Source organism: Mirounga angustirostris, unplaced genomic scaffold (assembly GCF_029215605.1).
Source record: "Mirounga angustirostris isolate CCGP_5_RB_7025 unplaced genomic scaffold, mMirAng1.0.hap1 SCAF_16, whole genome shotgun sequence".
NCBI classification, from domain to species: domain Eukaryota; kingdom Metazoa; phylum Chordata; class Mammalia; order Carnivora; family Phocidae; genus Mirounga; species Mirounga angustirostris.
Window position 1 is genome coordinate 42,458,611 of NW_026991724.1, and position 20,836 is coordinate 42,479,446.

The 20,836-nt window shown below is 37.2% G+C and overlaps 1 protein-coding gene across 5 annotated transcripts in view; it reads left to right on the forward strand.

Annotated features, from left to right (window-relative positions):
* LSM14A (LSM14A mRNA processing body assembly factor) overlaps nucleotides 1–20,836 on the forward strand; it is a 56,804-nt gene that overhangs the window by 21,854 nt on the left and 14,114 nt on the right. For all 5 annotated transcript variants that reach the window (XM_045869873.3, XM_045869874.3, XM_045869875.3 and 2 more), the window contains exons 2-4: nucleotides 6,070–6,233; nucleotides 9,566–9,695; nucleotides 18,294–18,416. In XM_045869873.3, the coding sequence (XP_045725829.1) occupies nucleotides 6,070–6,233; nucleotides 9,566–9,695; nucleotides 18,294–18,416 (417 nt within the window). The remainder of the gene's footprint in view (nucleotides 1–6,069; nucleotides 6,234–9,565; nucleotides 9,696–18,293; nucleotides 18,417–20,836) is intronic.

Sequence of the window (20,836 nt, forward strand, 5' to 3'; positions counted from 1 at the left end):
TTCAAATCATACAACCCTGATTTTTGTGGGATATGCTTCCTGTTGCCCACCTAGGACTAGCAAAGCTGCACCAGGATCATGAGCCACCACCCCCATATCTGCCTTTGTGGAGATGGGAGTTAATGAATAGTAACAGCTAGCCACTATGCAAAATGCCAAAATTTACCACAAGTTAACATCCTTACTTCATCAAGTACTCCCATGGATGCTACAAGTGTGTGATTAGACTCCATAATTCCAAAATGGTTTATTCAGACTTCACGTGCCGAGTCAGTAGTTGTTTCGGTGTTGGGACTGATTCCTGGATCTTCTACTTTGCCATCTTTCATGTCAGTCATCTCTGTGTTTTTATTTTAGGTAGTTGTAATCTTTTGAAAATTACAGCTTTAGGGGCTCCTGGGTGGCTCAGTCGTTGGGTGTCTGCCTTAGGCTCAGGTCATGATCCCGGGGTCCTGGGATCGAGCCCCACATCGGGCTCCCTGCTTGGCAGGAAGCCTGCTTCTCCCTCTCCCACTCCCCCTGCTTGTGTTCCCTCTCTTCACTGTGTCTGTCAAATAAATAAAATCTTTAAAAAAAGAAAAGAAAATTACAGTTTTGTAGTCTGCCCCATATAACATGTTTAATGTTACTATTATATTCACCTGATTTTTAAATTTTTTTGAAGATTTTATTGATTTATTTGAGAGAGAGAGTGAGCAAGCATGAGAGGGAGGAGAAGCGAGGGAGACCGAAAAGCAGACTCCCCACTGAATGCAAAGCTGGAAGCGGGGCTCAATCCCAGGACCCTGAGATCATGACCTGAGCCGAAGGCAGACACTTAATTGACTGAGCCAGCCAGGTGCTCCTTAATTCTCTTTTTTAAGTAGGGGCTTAAAAGCCCCCGACATGGGGCTTGAACTCACAACCCTGAGATTGGGAGTTGCGTGCTCCTCCAACTAAGCCAGCCAGGCGCCCCTATATCTACTTAACTTTTTGATATCACAAATAGTATACCTATTTTGAAAAATAAAAAAAGACCAGAGTTGTAGAATTCTAAGTAAGAAATTGCATCCAATAAATCATATTCTTTTGGTGAGTTTGAGTCTCAAGACTGTTGCCTTTCTTTTAAGTTCCTCTTCACCGTTACTTGTCTGGTAACTTCCAAACTGGTCTTCTTCCATTTTCATTTTGTTTCCCACCATCACAGAAGGACAAATACTGTAGAATGGTGGTTGCCAGGGTCTAGGGGGGGTGGAAATGAAGAATCATTGTTCTGTGGGTATAAAGTTTCAATTAAACAAGATAATAAAGTTCTACATCTCTACAACATTTTGCTATATAAATACTGTACTATATTGCTTTAAAAATTTTTAAGACGTGTTCTTACCATGATTTTTTAAAAATTAAAATGATAGCATTAACAAAAGTGCTGGTAGTGAATTATATCTAATAAAGTTGTTTGTCAGCTTCAAAGAAAAAATTGAAAGCCTGATGGAAGAAGATACAAGAATTGAGGCTTGTTGCTGGAGACAGGGAAAGAGTGCATCAAGATCAGGGAGAACCGTGCAATAAGTACTTTTAAGACTAATTATGTAGCCGAATTGAGCCAAGAGGAAACTTGGGGTGAGTGGATATCATATACTAGTTTTCCATGGTTTGCTGTGTTTAGCTTCTGTTACCTCCAAGTGCAAAAATTAAATTTTAAACAAGAAAAATTGGGGATGAATCAATGTGATTTCTCACTGTACTAACAGTTCCTTTACTTAATTTGCACATAAGCTAATTCATGTGTTGAAATGTGTTGTAGCTGAAAAGTAGTGGTGATTTTCTACCGTTTCTGTGCTCACCATGCCTTTCTTTCCACTCTCAATGCCCAGGTTGTATTATCTTCCAGTCATGTGTGTCCTTCCGATCTCTGTTAATTTGTTCTTTACAATGGTACAAGAATTGTCTGTTGGAAATATTATATCTGATCAAACCAGTCTCCATCATTAGAGCATGTTTTTCATACTCTTGGTGTGTGTAATTCATTCTCCATGGTCTCTGTTTTCATACTTTTTCATTTTCCTCTTTTGCTGTATGATACAGGTTTTCTTCACAGCACATTTTGGAAAATATGCCCTTAGTTTTAAAGTTTAATGTTGGTTACCTTTAGGACCTCAAATAACCTTTTTTTTTTTTTTTTTTTTTTTTTTTTTTTTTTTTGAGAGAGAGGTAGAGAGCCAGAGAGAGCACAAGCAGGGGGAGCGGCAGACAGAGAGAGAAGCAGGCTCCCTGTGTGGGACTCGATCCCGGGACCCTGGGATCATGACCTGAGCCAAAGGCAGACGCTTAACTGACTGAGCCACCCAGGCACCCCTCAAATAACCAAATGTTAAGCCTACATATATTAATTTATCAACTTCCCAAAAAATTTTATCAAGTGACTCCCTGCTATAACAGATGAGAGTATCAATTTATGTATTTTCTTTTGTGTTTTCCTCTATTTCCACTCATCTTTGTCTTCCAATATTTGTTAGACTACTATGTGATAAGCCATCCTGACTTTTGTCAGTATGTAAGTTAGTAGCTTTTTTCGGAACATTAAACTTACATTCTGTTCTAAGACCATAGTAAGTTGTCATACACATTTGTGTGCTTAAATGAATTTATTCTTCGGGCGCCTGGGTGGCTCAGTTGGTTGAGCGACTGCCTTCGGCTCAGGTCATGATCCTGGAGTCCCTGGATCGAGTCCCGCATCGGGCTCCCTGACCCTCCCCCCTCTCATGTGCTCTCTCTCTCATTCTCTCTGTCTCAAATAAATAAATAAAATCTTTAAAAAAAAAAAAGAATTTATTCTTCATCTCTTATTTAAATTCAATTAATTAACATATAGTTTATTATTAGTTTCAGAGATAGAGTTTAGTATTCATCAGTTGCATATAACACCCAGTGCTCATTACATCAAGTGCCCTCCTTAATGCTCATCACCCAGTTACACCATCCCTCCACCCATCTCCCCTCCAGCAACCCTGTTTGTTCTGTAGAATTAAGAGTCTCTTATGGTTTGTCTCCCTCTCTGATGTCATCTTATTTTATTTTTTCCTCCCTTTCCCTGTGATCCTGTTCTGTTTATTAAATTCCACATATGAGTGAAATCATATAATTGTCTTTCTCTGACCTATTTCACTTAGCATAATACCCTCTAGTTTGAACTCATCCACATTGTTGCAAATGTATTCATCATCTTTTAAATTTTGTTTGATACCACTGTTTCTATGAGTTCTTTAATTTGATATAGCAAAGGATAATTCTCTATAGCTTATAGTGCACTAGATCTTTTTCTGGAAATACAGCAAAACCTTTTGATCAAATTTAGGTCTTCATGTCAGGAAATTTCTGTTACATCTTTATATTTTCTCTTATTCTCTTGTCTGGATCTGCATAACAATCATCTTCAACCATTTATTTCTGTACTTTTTCTTTCCATCTTACTTCCTTTTTCTCAGAATTGTTCTCTATTAATGACTTGGTTTTACTGCTTTGACTGTTGTGTTGTTGATATAGTTATTCTGCTGTTACATTTGTCTTGTTTGTTCTCTTTCCTTAACTCTGTGTGCTACCTTTTCTTTTCAGTGTCATTTTGATCATAAGAATTTTATTTTTCTCAAGAAGGTAAAGCAATTCTTTTTGAAATTTTCTTCTATTTCCTGTGACAAATATTAATCCTGAATGGATTTTTCATCTGTCTAGTGAACACATGGGTATACTTTGAATGGTTTCGTTAGGCCTTGGAAAACCTAATGGAGCTTGTCGGTGGTTTTTGTACAAGGAGGACTTTGAGAGGGCGCCTGGGTGGCTCAGTCAGTTAAGCGTCTGCCTTCGGCTCAGGTCATGATCCCAGGGTCCTGGGATCGAGTCCAGCATCGGGCTCCCTGCTCAGTGGGGAGCCTGCTTCTCCCTCTCCCTCTGCCCCTCCCCCCTCCCACTTATGCTCTCTCTCGCGCTCTGTTCTCTCTCTCTCTCTCTCTCAAATAAATAAATAATCTTTTAAGGAAAAAAAAGGAGGACTTTGACTTTTCCTCCCTCTGCTTCAAGATGAACTAGTGTATTACTAATGAGGCCTGAGGCTGTATATGGCGTACTGGTGATGCTGCTGCCGCTGCTGAGGTTAGGACTGATGCTGATTTGTATGTAATTTTCTTAATCCTGATTTTTCTAGCTCTTTATTCTTCCTTTAAGATAAAGGACAAAATATAGAACCTTGTCACTTACTCCTGCTGTTATAAAGTACTCTCTGGCCACTAGGGGAAGAGGAACTTCAACTAGGGTATTCCACATCTTTTCCCTTACCACATCCATGCTCCTGTCCCCATCTGCTAATGTGGAGGTACCAATGAGCATTTCTCAGGTCATGCTGCATATGGATTCTCGGATTGGTCTTCCAGTTTGGACTAACTCATTCAGTATTAGAGTGATACTTTTTAATAAAATTTCAGGCTATAAATGTGAGATCTCCTAGTTTAGGGATATTTTAACTCTTTTTGGCTATTTAGTTTTAGGGAAGGATATCCTCCTGCAAGCCTACATCTATGCCACCATCTTTTCTGGAAGTATCATAAGTAATAGAAAGACTTTTTAGGAGGGAGGCATTATTTAAAATGAAATGATATTCATATTTAATCTAATCCTGGACCAGTTCTACAGAAAAATGCATACATTCAAAACATTGCACAGTCTTAAGGGGTTTACTCCCTCTAGGACATTCTTAAATAGATAATACATGATCTTTCAAACTTTCTTATTTGAAACTTCTGTATGGATGCAGACGTTTTCACAAGTCTAAGATAGTGAACCTGAAACTTTAGTATTCCTAAGAAACTCGAGGAATTGGTTTAAAATGCAGATTTACAGGGGCGCCTGGGTGGCTCAGATGGTTAAGCGTCTGCCTTCGGCTCAGGTCATGATCCCAGGGTCCTGGGATCAAGCCCCACATCGGGCTCCTGGCTCAGCGAGGAGCCTGCTTCTCCCTCTCCTTCTGCCTCTCTCCCTGCTCATGCTTTCTCTCTCTCTCTCTCTCTGTATCTCTGTGTCTCAAATGAATAAATAAAATCTTTAAAAAAAATAAAAAATAAAAAAAAATAAAATGCAGATTTACAGACCCATTCCTCAGAACATCTTGATTGAGTGTATTTGAATAGGATCCCAGAAATCTTTTTAGCCAGGGGCGCCTGAGTGGCTCAGTCGGTTAAGTGTCTGCCTTCGGCTCAGGTCATGATCCCAGGGTCCCGGGATCGAGCCTCGCATCGGGCTCCCTGCTCAGTGGGAAGCCTGCTTCTCCCTCTCCCACTCCCCCTGCTTGTGTTCCCTCTCTCGCTATCTCTCTCTCTGTTGAATAAATAAATAAAACCTTTAAAAAAAAAAAAATCTTTTTTAGCCAGCTTACCCTGGTGTAGGTGGTCCACAGTTTAACTTTGAGTAATGCTATCTTAAGTGTTGAAATAATCCGATTTAATTATGAGATAGGTATTTTAGGTAACTAGGGCGTTTCAGGCTGTCCCCTGGGGCTGAATACCTGACAGCTGCTTGGCTTGGCTTCTAGAGGACCTACCACTCACTGAGATAGATGTTCCCTTCATTGTCTTCTCTTAATCCAAAAGCTTAATTTCCCAAACTTTGGGATTTTGTGGACGGGGAAATCTTCACTTGCCATTCCACCCCCCAACAAGAAATCTCACATAGGTTTGCCAATTTTTTATTTTGCTGAATGATATTAAAAATAAATCAACAATGAAAGAGTACATTTTTAACACCTCCTCTCACCACAACCACCAAAGATATAAATAAATAAAAACGTAGGAAGAACATGACCTCATAATACAGATTGTCTTTTAAATTGAGTACATTTGGCTCTTTTAGCTCTAGGCAGAACCCACTCTATTTTCCTCTTTTTTTAAACAAAATTTCTTGAGCTACAGATTAATGAATATTTTCTCACAGATGACATTTAAGAACTGCTGTTTATTGGTATTTGGAAGAGTGCATTTCTAAGAGGCACTACTTGAATATGATGAGTAGACATATCTCTCATATCCTCTGTTTTCTCACCAGTTCGGTCCTTTGGTACAGAAGACAGACCAACAGATCGTCCAATACCACCTCGAGATGAAGTCTTTGAATACATCATATTCCGTGGGAGTGATATTAAAGACCTCACTGTTTGTGAGCCACCAAAACCACAATGTTCTTTGCCTCAGGACCCAGCTATCGTTCAGGTATCTCATAGTAAATTTGTCTTGGAGTGCAAGAAAACTTTAAGTACATGGCTAGTCTTGGCTTTTACCTCTCTTTTATTTTGGTTTTGGGGTGTTTTTGTTTGTTTTTCCTCAATTGAATGTTCGTGTGCTTATCATTTCCTAGTTACCTAGACCTAAAATACCTGGATAATGTTTTCATCTAGGCTTTTTTTCTTTAGATCATAAGTTGGGACTAAATAAAGTAAGAAATATGGGGTGCCTGGGTGGCTCAGTCGTTAAGCATCTGCCTTCGGCTCAGGTCATGATCCCAGGGTCCTGAGATGGAGCCCTGCATCAGGCTCCCTGCTCAGCGGGGAGCCTGCTTCTCCCTCTCCCACTCCCCCTGCTTGTGTTCTGCTCTCGCTCTTTCTCTCTCTCTGTGTGTCAAATAAATAAACAAAATAATTTTAAAAATAAAGTAAGAAATAGAGGGATTTATTTTTATCATAAAATATTTTCTAATTTTAGCAAGTTAAAATAGCTTACATTTATTGAGGTCTAACTGTATGAGAAGCACTATTCAGACTACTGCACATACAGTAAGTCAATCCTCACAATACTCTCTGAACTTGGTACTATAATTATAGTATAACTATATAATTCTCCTTTTTTTACAAGTGAGTAAATTAAGATAGAGCCACAATTTGGACAGAACCAGATAGTCTGGTTCTGGAATCCAGGATCCATGTCACTTACTATGTTATTCACATTTGGTTCATATTACAAACCAGGGTGGTAATGGCTACTCTTAGGTGAGATTATTAGGTTCAATGAAAAAAAGTAATAAATCATATTGGTATCATACATATATATAACATAATACGCATGCAGTATTGTATAATACAGCACAAACATAAAGGGATTTTAACACACATAGGTATATTACTCGATTCTCTAAGTAAGGTATAAAACGTGATGGCTGGGTGGCTCAGCCTGTTCAGCATCTGCCTTCGGCTCAGGTCATGATCCCAGGGTCCTGGGATCTAATCCACATCGGGCTCCCTGCTCAGCGGGGAGCCTACTTCTCTCTGCCTGCTCTGCCTGCCGCTCCCCCTGCTTGTGCTCTCTCTCTGACAGATAAATAAAATCTTAAAATAAAGAAATAAAATAAGGTATGAAAAAAGAAGACCCTAAGTATTCTCAGTAAAAGAAATAAAAAATTTATATTTTATTAAAAACAGAAATACATGATTTCTAAAAGATTATGTTATGAATTAAGGAGGATATTTATTACAGTGCTTGTTTACATGATAATTGGAAGTATATAGAAACTGCCTGAATTTTAGTTATAACAGGAGAGGAAGCAGATTGATGTAGGAGTGTTTTCATTTTAGGGCATAGCTGATTAAAAGCTTATGGCTCCCATGATTTTCCTCTTGGATCCATTTTCTTCTCAACCCTTTTTCTTGTCAGTCTTTGGTCATTTGCACTAAAATATGCTTGTTGATTTTTTTAAAGTACTGTAATACTTTTAGATTTTTTAAAATTAACTTTGTTTTATGCTGTGATGAAATCTTAGTTTTCCACAAAACTGATTCTTAGAATATATATTATCTTGCATAAGATTTGTCTTACTTCCAATATTAAAATACCTAATGAACTCTTCTAAAGAAAATAATAAGTGGTATATAAAATTATATTAAAAAAAAACATTTTTTAAAAATCTTTTTTAAATAGAAAAAAAAAGAGGGGTGCCTGGCTGGTTCATTTGGTGGGGTGTGCGACTCTTGATCTCAGGGTTATGGGTTTGAGCCCCATGTTGGGCATAGAAATTACTTAAAAATAAAATCTTTTTTTTTTCCTCAAGATTTTATTTATTTAAAAAAGCACGAGCACAGGTGGGGAGGAGGGGCAGAGGGAGAGGAAGAAGCAGACTCCCTGCTGAGTAAGGAGCCTGATGTCGGGACTCATTCCCAGGATCCTGGGATCATGACCTGAACCGAAGACCGACACTTAACTGACTGAGCCACCCAGGCGCCCTAAAAATAAAATCTTGTAAAAAATGGGAAAAAAAGAGAAAGTACCTTTTAATATTTATTTAATATATTTATCTTTCCTGAATATGTTTTTAAATAAATAATTAAACTTATTCTTATAAATTGGAGAAATTCTCTCCTCTTCTCCCCCCCGCCCTTGTTAAGTCTAACTTTTAAGGAAATACGTCTGAAGGAATCCTGAGAAAATGTGAATTTTCTTAAATGGAGGGAGAAGAAACACATTTTAATAGAGATGGCCTGCACCAAAGAGTGGTATTATCTGACTCTCTCTTGTATAGATTTTTTGATAATTCTCCAGGGAAATAGTTATTTAAGTTATCAGCTTTATGGAGTCCCAAGAACCAAGAAAACAGAAGTCAAACTGGTGTTGAATAACTTCTTCCAGTCACCATAATTTTGACTTTTGACCTTTTGATTCCTACATCCAAAAGTATTTATTGAACACCTGCCATGTGCCTGATACTAGCAGTGAACACACAGACAAGGTCCTACCATCAATGAGCTTATATCCTTTTGGTAATTAGTACACTTCATATTTGTATTATGAGATATTTTATATGAAGATAAATGAATATATAATATGCGTATATACGTTCTATAATATATTTTAGGTTTAGTAAGTTGAAATTTTTGTAAAATGTTCTTTAACTTGATGAAAAATATATTTTAAAAATGTAAATGGTCATGGGGCACCTGGGTGGCTCAGGTGGTTAAGCATCTGACTCAATCTCAGCTCAGGTCTTGATCTCAGAGTTGTGAGTTCGAGCCTCACATTGGATTCCATGCTGGACATGGAGCCTACTTTAAAGATAAATAAAAAATAAAAATGTAAATGGTCTTGTGTGGGATAGTTTGTTTCTTCATCTCTTTCCTGTAAATTTAATAGTGTACTTCAAATGATTGAAATATGAGCAAAATCACAAGTGAGATACCTTATTTTTGTCAGCACCAGACTAAAACTCAGTATAACCAAATGTAATTTTTCCCATATTCTTTCTTAAAACAAAGTTACTTTACTTATTCAAGTAACTTTTCTTTCATTCTTTCCTAAACTTGCTATAAAACTCTTAACTCTACTTAACTGTAGAAAAATATATTTATAAGTCACATCAAGTATAATTGGCACATATACAAATATTGAAATCAGGAGGTTGTTAAACTGTTTTGATATTAAGTGCATGTTGTAAGTTATTATAATTGCTTTTGTACCTAATAGTTATAATTTAAAACCTTTAAAAATGTAAATATTCGAATTTTTTTCGTTATATACATGTTGTATAGAGCCTGGAAAAATAACCCATGATCTTTCTTCAGTCTTCACTAGGCTCATCTACTTCTTCATTCCAGTCAGTGGGTTCCTATGGACCTTTTGGCAGGATGTCGACATACAGTCAGTTCAGTCCAAGTTCATTAGTCGGGCAGCAGTTTGGTGCTGTCGGTGTTGGTATGTTATGCTTTTTTCTTTTTTTTTTTTTTTTTCTTAAATTTACCTGTCTTTACCATAAATTTACAGACATGTTGTTTGGTGTTCCTTTGTAACCTATTAATTTAAAGGTTTTATTTAACGTCCTTAATAACTAGTGGTTTTATAAAGGTCATCTGTCAGAATAGTCACTTTTTTTTAAATCTAGATCTATTCAATTGCCAAATATCATTGAATGTTATTTTAAATTTACGTAAGATATCTCCATTTAAAATAAGCCTTTTTTTCTGGAGTACCTGGCTGGCTCAGTTGGAAGAGCATGTAACTCTTAATCTCGGGGTCATGAGTTCGAGCCCCACACTGGGTGTAGAGATTACTAGAAAAATAATCTTAAAAAGTCATAAAATAAGCATTTTTTTCCAACAGGATGGGTTTTCAAAAAGGGGGTTGGAGATAATGCTATTATTAGGGAATAATAATGCCATTAACGAGTATTTATATTAGGTAGAATGTGAAAAGATAATCACACATAGCATGTTTGAGGGCATGATGCTTTGTTTATTGTAACAATGTTTTAGAAACATTAACACTGTAAAGAGAAAGCTAGATATAATCAGATCAGCTCTGTTTTTTTTGTTTTTATAGCTATGCATTTTAGCTCTTTAGTAGAAATTTTCATAGTAAAGAATAACTTTATTTTATTTTATTTTATTTTTTAAAGATTTTATTTATTTATTTTGACAGAGAGAGAGAGAGACAGTGAGAGAGGGAACACAAGCAGGGGGGATGGGAGAGGGAGAGGCAGGCTTCCTATGGAGCCGGGAGCCCGATGCAGGGCTCGATCCCAGGACCCTGGGACCATGACCTGAGCCGAAGACAGACGCTTAACGACTGAGCCACCCAGGCGCCCTAAGAATAACTTTTTAAATCTCAAATTCTAGCCCTTAAATCTTTTTTAATTCAATTGAAATAACCATTTATCAGTTTACCTTGTTTCTCTGCATCACAAATCCAGTTTCAGGTGTATCTTGAAACCCATTAGCATGTTAACAAGTTTTGTTAAAATTAATTCCTTTTTATAAATATACTTTTTTTATGTAGTTGTGACTTTTCAAGTATGTAAATGTTTTGCTTATTCACAAAATCAAAAAGGATGGGAAAAAATAAATCCTAAAATTGAATGGATATAAACAGAAATAACTGGTGTTAAGTTTATATCAAATTGATAGTATAACCACACAGAAAAAAAGAATTTAAGTAACTTTTACACTCTTAGTAGGGGTATATTATAAGAACAAATGAAACTGTAAAAATCCCTTGACTTAGGGTTTGTAATTGGTAGTGGTATTGGTGTTAATTTTGAAACTGTTTTGTATGTATTATAGGAAAGGGCAAATGACTAATATAGTGATGTTGTTGGGAAATGCTGTTCTTTCCTTGGAGAAGGGAGAAAGAAACATAGGAGTAAGGAAGAACCCTGTGATGTTGAATGTGAATTGGAAGCATGAATGTGAACTTTTTAAAAACTGGTTATTTCCCAACTCTGTTCATAGAAAGGACTTAGAAGCAATGATACCCTGTAGCAAAGAATATGTGTAGACCCAGTTCTTGGTTTCTAAATACCATTCCCCACTAGAAGGAACATGGGCCCCTTGAGAAAAGAAGGGGAAACACTGCTGGTTTTTTTTTTTTTTTTTAAGTTTATTTATTTAAGTAATCTACACACAATGTGAGGCTCAAGATCAAGGGTCACATGTTCTTCCGACCAAGCCAGCCAGGTGCCCCAACAATGCTCTTTTTTAACAGAAAAGTCCCAGCTAATAAATAGAAGGAATGGTAGATACAAAAAATCACCATTTTTGTAATATCCAGTGTATTAATTAGCAAGGATTATCAGTGGATGCTAAAATCATTGGGTGAACAGTGTTGGACAGAGTATTAAAATGGCCTTAAAATATCATCCCACAGTTAATTAATTACAGAGGGGACGACATTGTGCCTTTATAATGGAGACCTCTCATAGTCACCATTTTAATCAAGTCTTAAAGTTTGGCATTGCCATAGTTAACTAATTAAATGTCTCCTAATGTGATGATGTAGGAAGTTGGTAAATCCCGATTTACCCTGTTAGCTATAACTGTTAGAATCCTATTCTGAGGACTTAAATAAGGGGCAGTTGCAAGTTATCCTTTGAGACTCCTTTCACTAAATTGAGTAGTTGGCTAACATTGAGATTATTACTGCACTTACCTCGTACATTACCGTGAAGTTTGTATGACTTAATATGTGTAAAGCATTTGAATAGGGTCTAGCATATAGTGTTACATAGTAAATACTGCTTCTACCATTCTTCAGAGCCTGCTTTTCTAATCAGAGTGTCTATTTCTTACAAATGCTTTTATCTAATTTTGATATTATTGGGAGTTGCTAGTTTACTGTTCTTTGGGTGTCACAAAGGTAGAGGGTTTTATTTGTATTTTCCATGTCAGTTGAGTAATTTTTGCAGTAGATGATTATTTTTCATTTGTTGATTTCCATATTGGTAGGATAATTTGTGGAGTGACTAGAGAGCTATATATAATATTCAGAAGTTGTTAAATGAGGAGGAGGAAGAAAATTACTGCACTGATTAAGGTGGTAGGTGATTTTTAGAAAAGGAGTTAACTCACGTATGGTTTGTGTTAGCATGAATTAAGCCAGATTTTAATCCAAGCCTCTTGTTTTTGATCCCTAATGCAGTTGACCCTTGAGCAAATGTATTTGAACTGCACAGGTCCACTTACACGTGGGTTTTTTCCAATAAATACATTAGTAAATGTATTTTTTTCTACCGTGTGATTTTTTTTTTTTTTTTTAAGATATTTATTTGAGAGAGAGAGAGCATGTCTGAGCAGGGGGAGGGAGAGGAAGGGAGAATCTTGAGCAGATACAGGCCTCAGTCTCACGGCCCTGAGATCATCACCTGAGCTGAAACTAAGAGTAGGACGCTTAAATGACTCAGCCATGCAGGTGCCCCCGTATGATTTCCTTAATAACATTTCCTTTTCTTTAGCTTACTTTATTGTAAGAATACAGTACAGTGTTCTGACTTAAAAAGGAAGCTTAAATCAGGGAAACTCTTGCTATTTGGGAAAATTTTTTTCCGTTTTAATTTTTATATGTTATAGTCTTTTTACAGGTTTTTTTTGCAGTTTATATCATGAAGATTAATATCTGTAACATCTATAGGGCTTCCAAAACTAAGGACCTACAACCCAACAGAAAAAGAGGCAGGTGTTAGGAACTAACTTTGCCTTTTTCAGAAAGAAAGTAATACAAATGTCCTTCAAATGTGGAAAAATGCTTAAGTTTTGCTTATGATAAGAGATACACAAATTAAATCTGTACTGAGGCACCATTTCTCACTATCAATTTGGCAAAAGCCCAAAAGTTTGAGTGTGTATATATGGTATTTTTGCAAGATAGTGAGGAAACAGATACTCTCATACATTGAAAAGAATGATACACCAGACGGAATTAAAACATTATTTTTTTAAAGCTGATGCTAAAATAATTCTTAAGTGCAAAGATTAGGTCTTTATTGACTTTAATTGATGGATCCTTAGGAAAAATTAATGACCCCACAATAAAGGAAACAGCAAAACTGCCATGGCATGCTAAGTCTCATAATACCCTGTGGACAAGACTGAGAGCTGTTGGCTGAATAGACAGACAAATTGGGTACATTTTAGCTGGTTAAACATAGTCAAGCCAAATTAGACAATGATTCTCTTAGGTCTCCAGTATTTCATACAGATTAATTTTTAATGAAAATTTAGATCATTTTGATGAACATTTAGAAGGCAGGCTTATGAACTTTATAGTTAGCATAAAGCCAGTTGAGTATTTCATACATTGGGGCTGACAGACTAAGGATTGTTCAAGATCCACTTTGATAAAGTGTAAGGGAATTAAACATTCCAGTTAAAAGGCAGAGATCATCAAACTGAACTCAGAAAAATAACAAGACCTAACTATGTAATGTTTGTAAGAAATACACTGAAAGAGGAGAAAACAAAAAACAGCATGGCATATCATACAAATACTAATAACAAAACTATGTTAGACAAATTAACAGCAGACAAAGAAACTTGAAAGATTAGGGGTACTACCAGCGATAAGAAGGATTCTTCCTAATGGTACAGAGGACAGTTCATCAGGAAGCTTTAATAATCCTCGATGTAACTTTGATAAAATAGTGCACCCCAAAATTGTAGAATATAGATTCTTTCCATGTAAATATGGACCACTTAATGGGATCAAATCCTGAGCCATGAAACAAGTTACATTAAATTTAGGACTGAAGGGACACCTGGGTGGCTCAGTCGTTAAGCGTCTGCCTTCAGCTCAGGTCATGATCCCAGAGTCCTGGGATCAAATCCCACATCAGGCTCCTTGCTCAGTGAGGAGCCTGCTTCTCCCTCTCCCTCTGCTGCTCCCCCGCTTGTGCTCTCTCTCTCTCTCTCTCTCTGACAAATAAATAAAAATCTTAAAAATAAATAAATAAAATTCTATTAAAAAATAAATTTAGGATTGAAATCATACATGGTATGTTCTCATAACCATAAGTTAAATAAATATAACTTGAGGGGCGCCTGAGTGGCTCAGTCGTTAAGCGTCTGCCTTCGGCTCAGGTCACGATCCCGGGGTCCTGGGATCGAGCCCCGCATTGGGCTCCCTGCTCCGCGGGAAGCCTGCTTCTCCCTCTCCCACTCCCCCTGCTTGTGTTCCTGCTCTCGCTATCTCTCTGTCTCTCTGTCAAATAAATAAAATCTTAAAAAATAAATAAATATAACTTGAAAAATTCCAAATAACTGGAAATTGAGCAAACTTATAAATCACTAATGAATCAAAGAAGAAAGCATAAGAGAAATTAGAAAAGACTTTTTAGTGATCATAAAATGCAGCATATCAAAATTTGTGAGTGGAGCTTAGAGGAAATTTTACACCTTTAAAAAATTTTATACTTTCAAATGCATGTATTAGAAAATAAGAATGTTTTAGAATTAGTGCTCTAGACTGCCAGCTTAAGAAGCTAAGAAAAAAGGAAAGAAAATTAGTCCAAATGTAGTAGAAGGAGAAAAAATTAAAAGCATAAATCAATGAAAAGAAACAAGCCAAAATAACTTGATGTAATGAGCACTGGGTGTTATATGCAACTGACGAATCACTGAATTCTACCCCAGTAACTAGTAATATAGCATATGTTAACTAAACTGAATTTAAATAAAGAATTTTAAATAAACAAAAAAAAGAAAAGCCAAAATATACATAACATCAGCAAAGCCTGATCAAGGAAAAAAAGAAGACCCAAATTACCAATATGAGGAATGAAAGAGTAGATATCATTATAGATCCTTAAAGAACAGATCTTATGGACGAGTTTATGTCAACAAATTTGACATCTTAGGTAAAATAGATTCCTTGAAAAATACAACTTTCCTAAACCCAAACAGGAGGTGATAAAAACATGATATCCTGGCTAACTAAGATACCAAAATCTAATGAGGTCATTACAAGAAAAGAAAATTACAGCCCACCATCTCTGTGGACATATATTTAAAAATCCTTAACAGAATATTAGCAGTGAAAGTCAGCAATTCATAAAAAGAATAGTACATAATGACAAAGTTATCTCAGAAATGCAAAGTTGTTTTAACATTTGAAAATTATTAGTAATTTACCACATTAACAGAATAAAGGAGAAAAACTGTAATCCCAAGAGATACAGAACAGGCATTTGATAAAATTCAGCACCTACTTATCAACAACTGAGGAATGGGAGGGAATTTCCTAAATTTAATCAGTGAAATGAAAAGTTTACATACATAAAGGCAAGAAAGAAAGATACAAAGATTGAAAAGGAAGAACTAAAAATGTCTCTATTTGAAGGTGGTATGATTGTGTACGTAGAAAATGCAAAAGAATATTCAGACCATTAGAATGAATAAGTGAATTTAGCATGGTAAGGGAATACATGGTAAATATACAAAATGAACTATATTTTTTATTCTAGAACAGATGGGTTGGCAAACTGTGATCTGTGGACTGAATCCAACCAGCCTCCTGTTTTGATAAAGTTTTATTGGAATACAGGCACACCCATTTATTATATGTTGTTTATGGGTGCTTTTACACTACGTAGGCAGAGTTAAGTAGTTATAATGGAGACCATATGGCCTGAAAAGCCTAAATATTTATATCTGGTCACTTGTAGTTGAAGTTTATTGACATGTGATCTAGAACAGATTGTTGAGAAGTGAAATGTAAAGTGCACCACAGCTTGCAGTTAGCACCAGCAACATTAGATACCCAGGAAATAATATAACAGAAGATATTTGAAAACATCTACAACAGTGGTTCTCAGTGGAGGAGGGTTAATTTTATCTTCCTCCTGCAGGGGACATTTGGTAACGTATGGAGACCTTTTTGGTTCTCACAACTGGGGGATACTAGTATGTAGAAGGTAGAGGCCAAGGATGCTACCTAACATCCTACAGTGCATAGGACAACTCCTCACAAAATGTCAGTAGTGCTGAAGCTGAGAAAACTGCTCTGTAATGAAAACCACAAAATATTGCTGAGAGAAATTAAAGTTCTAAATAAATGGAGAGTTGATCCAGGCTCGTGGGTTGGAAAATTCAGTATTATTTTTAAGGTGATATTTTTCCCAAAATTGATTTACAGAGTAAACAGAATCCCAGTAGACATTTTAAAATAGAAATTGACAGGGGGCGCCTGGGTGGCTCAGTCGGTTGGGCATCTGACTCTTGATTTTGGCTCAGGTCATGATCTCAGGGCCGTGAGATCGAGCCCCATGTTGGGCTCTGCGCTGGACACAGAGCATGCTTGGGATTCTCTCTCCCTCTGCCCCCCATCCCCACTCCTGCTCTCTCTCAGAAAGAAAGAGAGAGGGAGAGAAATTGACATGCTGATTCTAATATTTGGTAGAAATACAAAACCTAGAATAGCCAAAATAGTCTTGAAGAAAGGGGGCATCTGGGTGGCTCAGAGAGTTAAGCGTCCGATTCTTGATCTCAGCTCAGGTCTTAATCTCAGGGCCGTGAGTTCAACCCCTGTGTTGGGGCTTATGTCTTGGTCATTGCCCAGAAATAACTAGGGATAATGGGATGGATTTAACTTCCCACAATCATTGAGAGCATTAGTCCCCACATTTCTGGAGATGTAGAAAGTTATGTTAGGCCTCTCCTGAACTGGCCAGGACTGTAGCCTGACTGGATTCCACACCTTCAGGGGAGTCCCATGAATCTAATTATGAGATTCTGTACTAGGTTCTGATGCCCTGTTTTAAAAGGGATATGAATAGGGCGCCTGGGTGGCTCAGGTGGTTAAGCGACTGCCTTCGGCTCAGGTCATGATCCTGGAGTCCCGGGATCGAGTCCCGCGTCGGGCTCCCTGCTCGGCAGGGAGTCTGCTTCTCCCTCTGACCCTCCCCCCTCTCATGTGCTCTCTCTCATTCTCTCTCTTTCAAATAAATAAATAAAATCTAAAAAAAAAAAAAAAAGGGATATGAATAACTAGGATTTATTAAATTGGAGGGGACAGTATTAAAGACTGGGAAGTGGGAAGGTAAGTAGTGGTTGAAGGAACTGGGGTTGCTTAGCTGGGAAATCAGAAGATTCCTAGAAGCGTGATCATGATGTTCAAATATTTAAAGCAGACTGGTGAAAAGAGGGAAAGTGGTGAGAAAAGAAGTAGACAGATAAGGGGAGGGCCTGATAAACTGAGGTAAGTAATCTGAACTTTTTATCTTAAGGGCAGTGGAAAGCCATCACAGGGTCCTAAGCGCTGTGGTAATGTGGTTATATCTGTATTTCACAAGAGATCGTTCTGACTGCCATCTTCAGATTGGATTTAGAGGTGGGGGAGGAAGGGCTACTGAAATAGTTCCTGCTGGAGAAAACCTACATAAATTAAATATTAAGTCAGAAGGGAACACAGCATAAGAAATGATCTGTAAGGACTATAGACATTTAGAGGAGATTGACATAAGCTCATATAGCAAAGAATTTGGGCCCTTTCTAGGGATTTGTTATTCATGTTACCAGACTTTTTGTGGTTGCTTTAGGCAAAATGCAGCCCCATGGTACCATCCTGGAGGGAAGCATTAAAATGAACTGTAGTCCATTGGCTCCTTGGAAATGCTGGACAAGCTCTTCATAGACCTCTCTGCTAATTTGGCTGTTTGTGCAGATACTCTGTATTAAAATAATTACACCTTAATACTGGTGTAGAATGTACCGTTTCTGCTACTTCTCTATCTGACATCAGTCCTTGCTGTCCTATCTATGTAACTGCCTAGGACAGTATTGCTGTTAAAAAATTGTTTGCATCCAAGGATGCTGGAGTATATATTGGTTTGTTTTTTCCATACAGTGTAAAAGATTTCTCAAACTATTTTTGAGAATTAATTTCCAGGATTATTAATTTGCACACATGTTGCAGGGGGGAGGGGCGGCAAGTTATTATCATCGTTAAAATGGTGTATTACTTTATATAATTGAAAGGTTTAAATTTAAAAATATATATTTTTGTCATTTAAAAAAAAATCTCTTAAAGCTGGAAGTTCTTTGACATCCTTTGGAACAGAAACATCAAACAGTGGTACCCTATCCCAAAGTACTGCAGTTGGTTCTGCCTTTACACAGGATACAAGATCGCTAAAAACACAGTTATCTCAAGGTAAGCTGTTTTTTCTTTCATATATTTCCATTCCTAACATCTTTAGTCGTTTTTGTCTTTCTCTTTGAATGTAAGGAGCTTTTGCAGCTTGCAAATCACATGTATACTTTCTATTTGGTCCTTTTAAGATTTTTCTCCTAGTTGCTGTTACAATAAGTATATTATTGAATGACATCCACTATTTAGACTCTGCAATTCTGAGATCATAAAACTGGGAACCAGTGAACATTCTCTAAGTTTGAAACTTTCTTGCAAGGCAATTATATGACTTGTATATAATACTTAAATATATCAAATTAGTCCCAGACTCACCACTGAAAATGAACTATTCTTGATGAACTTGAAATAGCAGCTTAAAGAACCAAACTATTCTTTACGCTGTTGGATCTTTCCTAGCATCCTCACAGGATCTAGAGCAGTGGTTCTAAGTGTGGACCACCCACAACCAAATCATGTGGAGAGCTTCTTAAAAATGTAGATCCTGACAATTGCTATATCAGAATCCTTGGAGTTTGGCAATGTGCATTGTAATTAGCTTCTTAAAGGATCCTGTTTAGGGCGCCTGGGTGGCTCAGTTGTTAAGCGTCTGCCTTCGGCTCAGGTCATGATCCCAGGGTCCTGGGATTGAGCCCCACTTTGGGCTCCCTGCTCGGCGGGAAGCCTGCTTCTCCCTCCCCCCATCCCCATGCTTGTGTTCCTGCTCTCACTGTGTCTTTCTCCGTCAAATAAATAAAATCTTAAAAAAAAAAAAAGGATCCTGTTTAATTTTTTTAAATCTATTTTTCTACCAGCCAGTTTTATAATCTTCGGTGGCCCCAAGAGTCTGTATCTTTTTTATCTGCAGCTGAAGTGGTTGTGTGTTTTTGTTTGTTTTTAATTCATTTGAGACACAGAGATAGAGAGCAGAGAGCATGAGCAGGGGAAGAGGCAGAGGGAGAGGGAAAAGCAGGCTCCCCGCTGAGCCAGGAGCCCAACGTGGGGCTCAATCCCAGGACCCTGGGATCATGACCCGAGCCAAAGGCAGACGCTCAACCAACTGAGCCACCCAGGCACCCCTGAAGTGGTTGTTATTGGCTCGTTGCTTTATATGGATGTTCACTTTTAAATAAAACAATGTAAAGTCATTTCAGAAGGATGCTATAATCACAGGATAATATTGTTTAAAGCTGTTGAGGGTAAAATCAAGCTAATACTAAACATAATCCTATATATCTCACTTTAGATATTTTGAAATAGTCATTCATATTGATTTAAAATATTTAATTTTTAATTTTTTAACATTCTAAAGATTTGTTGTAGGTGAATTAGAAAATATAGTAGGTATAAGGAAGAAAATAAAAACACCCCATAGTCCCACTATTCAGAAATAACAAATAATTACTTTTTGTTGTATACACGGCAGACTTTTTTCTAGGTTAATAGAAGTGTATATTTCTCTATAGGTCTTTGGGTCTTTTTTTCTTTTAAGAATTCTTTCTTACCCTGCGGGGAACCTGCTTCTCCCTCTGCCTGCCGCTCCCCCTGCTTGTGCTCTCTCTCTCTGTCAAATAAATAAATAAATTCTCAAAAAAAAAAAAAAAGAATTCTTTCTTAAATAAAATTCTTCACCTTTTTAAGCATTAGTTTTCTAAACTATAAAATGGGACTTTAGGGGTACCTGGCTGGCTCATTTGGTGGAGCACATGACTTGATTTTGGGGTTGTGGATTTGAGCCCCGTGTTGGGTTATAGAGATTACTTAAAAATAAAATCTTTATAAGGGCGCCTGGATGGCTCAGTCATTAAGCGTTTGCCTTCAGCTCACGTCACGATCCCAGGGTTCTGGGATTAAGCCCCGCATCAGGCTCCTGGCTCAGCAAGAAGCCTGCTTCTCCTTCCCCCCTCCCCCTGCCACTGTTCCCTTTCTTGCTGTGTCTCTGTCAAATAAATAAAATAAAATAAAATCTTTATAAAAAATAAAAGGGGCACCTGGGTGGCTCAGTTGGTTGAGTGGCCAACTCGGTTTTGGCTCGGGTCCTGATCTCATGGTCCTGGGGGATCAAGCCCCACAGTGGGCTCCATGCTGAGTGTGGAATCTGCTTCACATTTTCTCACCCTTTCCCTCCTCCCGCCCCACTCACGTTCACACACTCTAAAGTAAATAAAACCTTAAAAAATAAGAATAAAATAAAATGGGGCTCTATGGGTAAGTAACTTATTGTGAGAATTACATTTTTTAAAATGTATGCAGTGCCCTTAGCATAGTGTGTGGGATGTTAATTATTTTTTAATCAATAGTGAACATTAACCTTAATATTAAAGCACTTACTAAAATCATAAGGATGCCTGTTATCATTACTACTCAGCATCATTCTGGGAATTTTTAGCTAAATCAGGAACACATGAAAAGAAATATGAAGCATAAATATTGGAATTGGTATT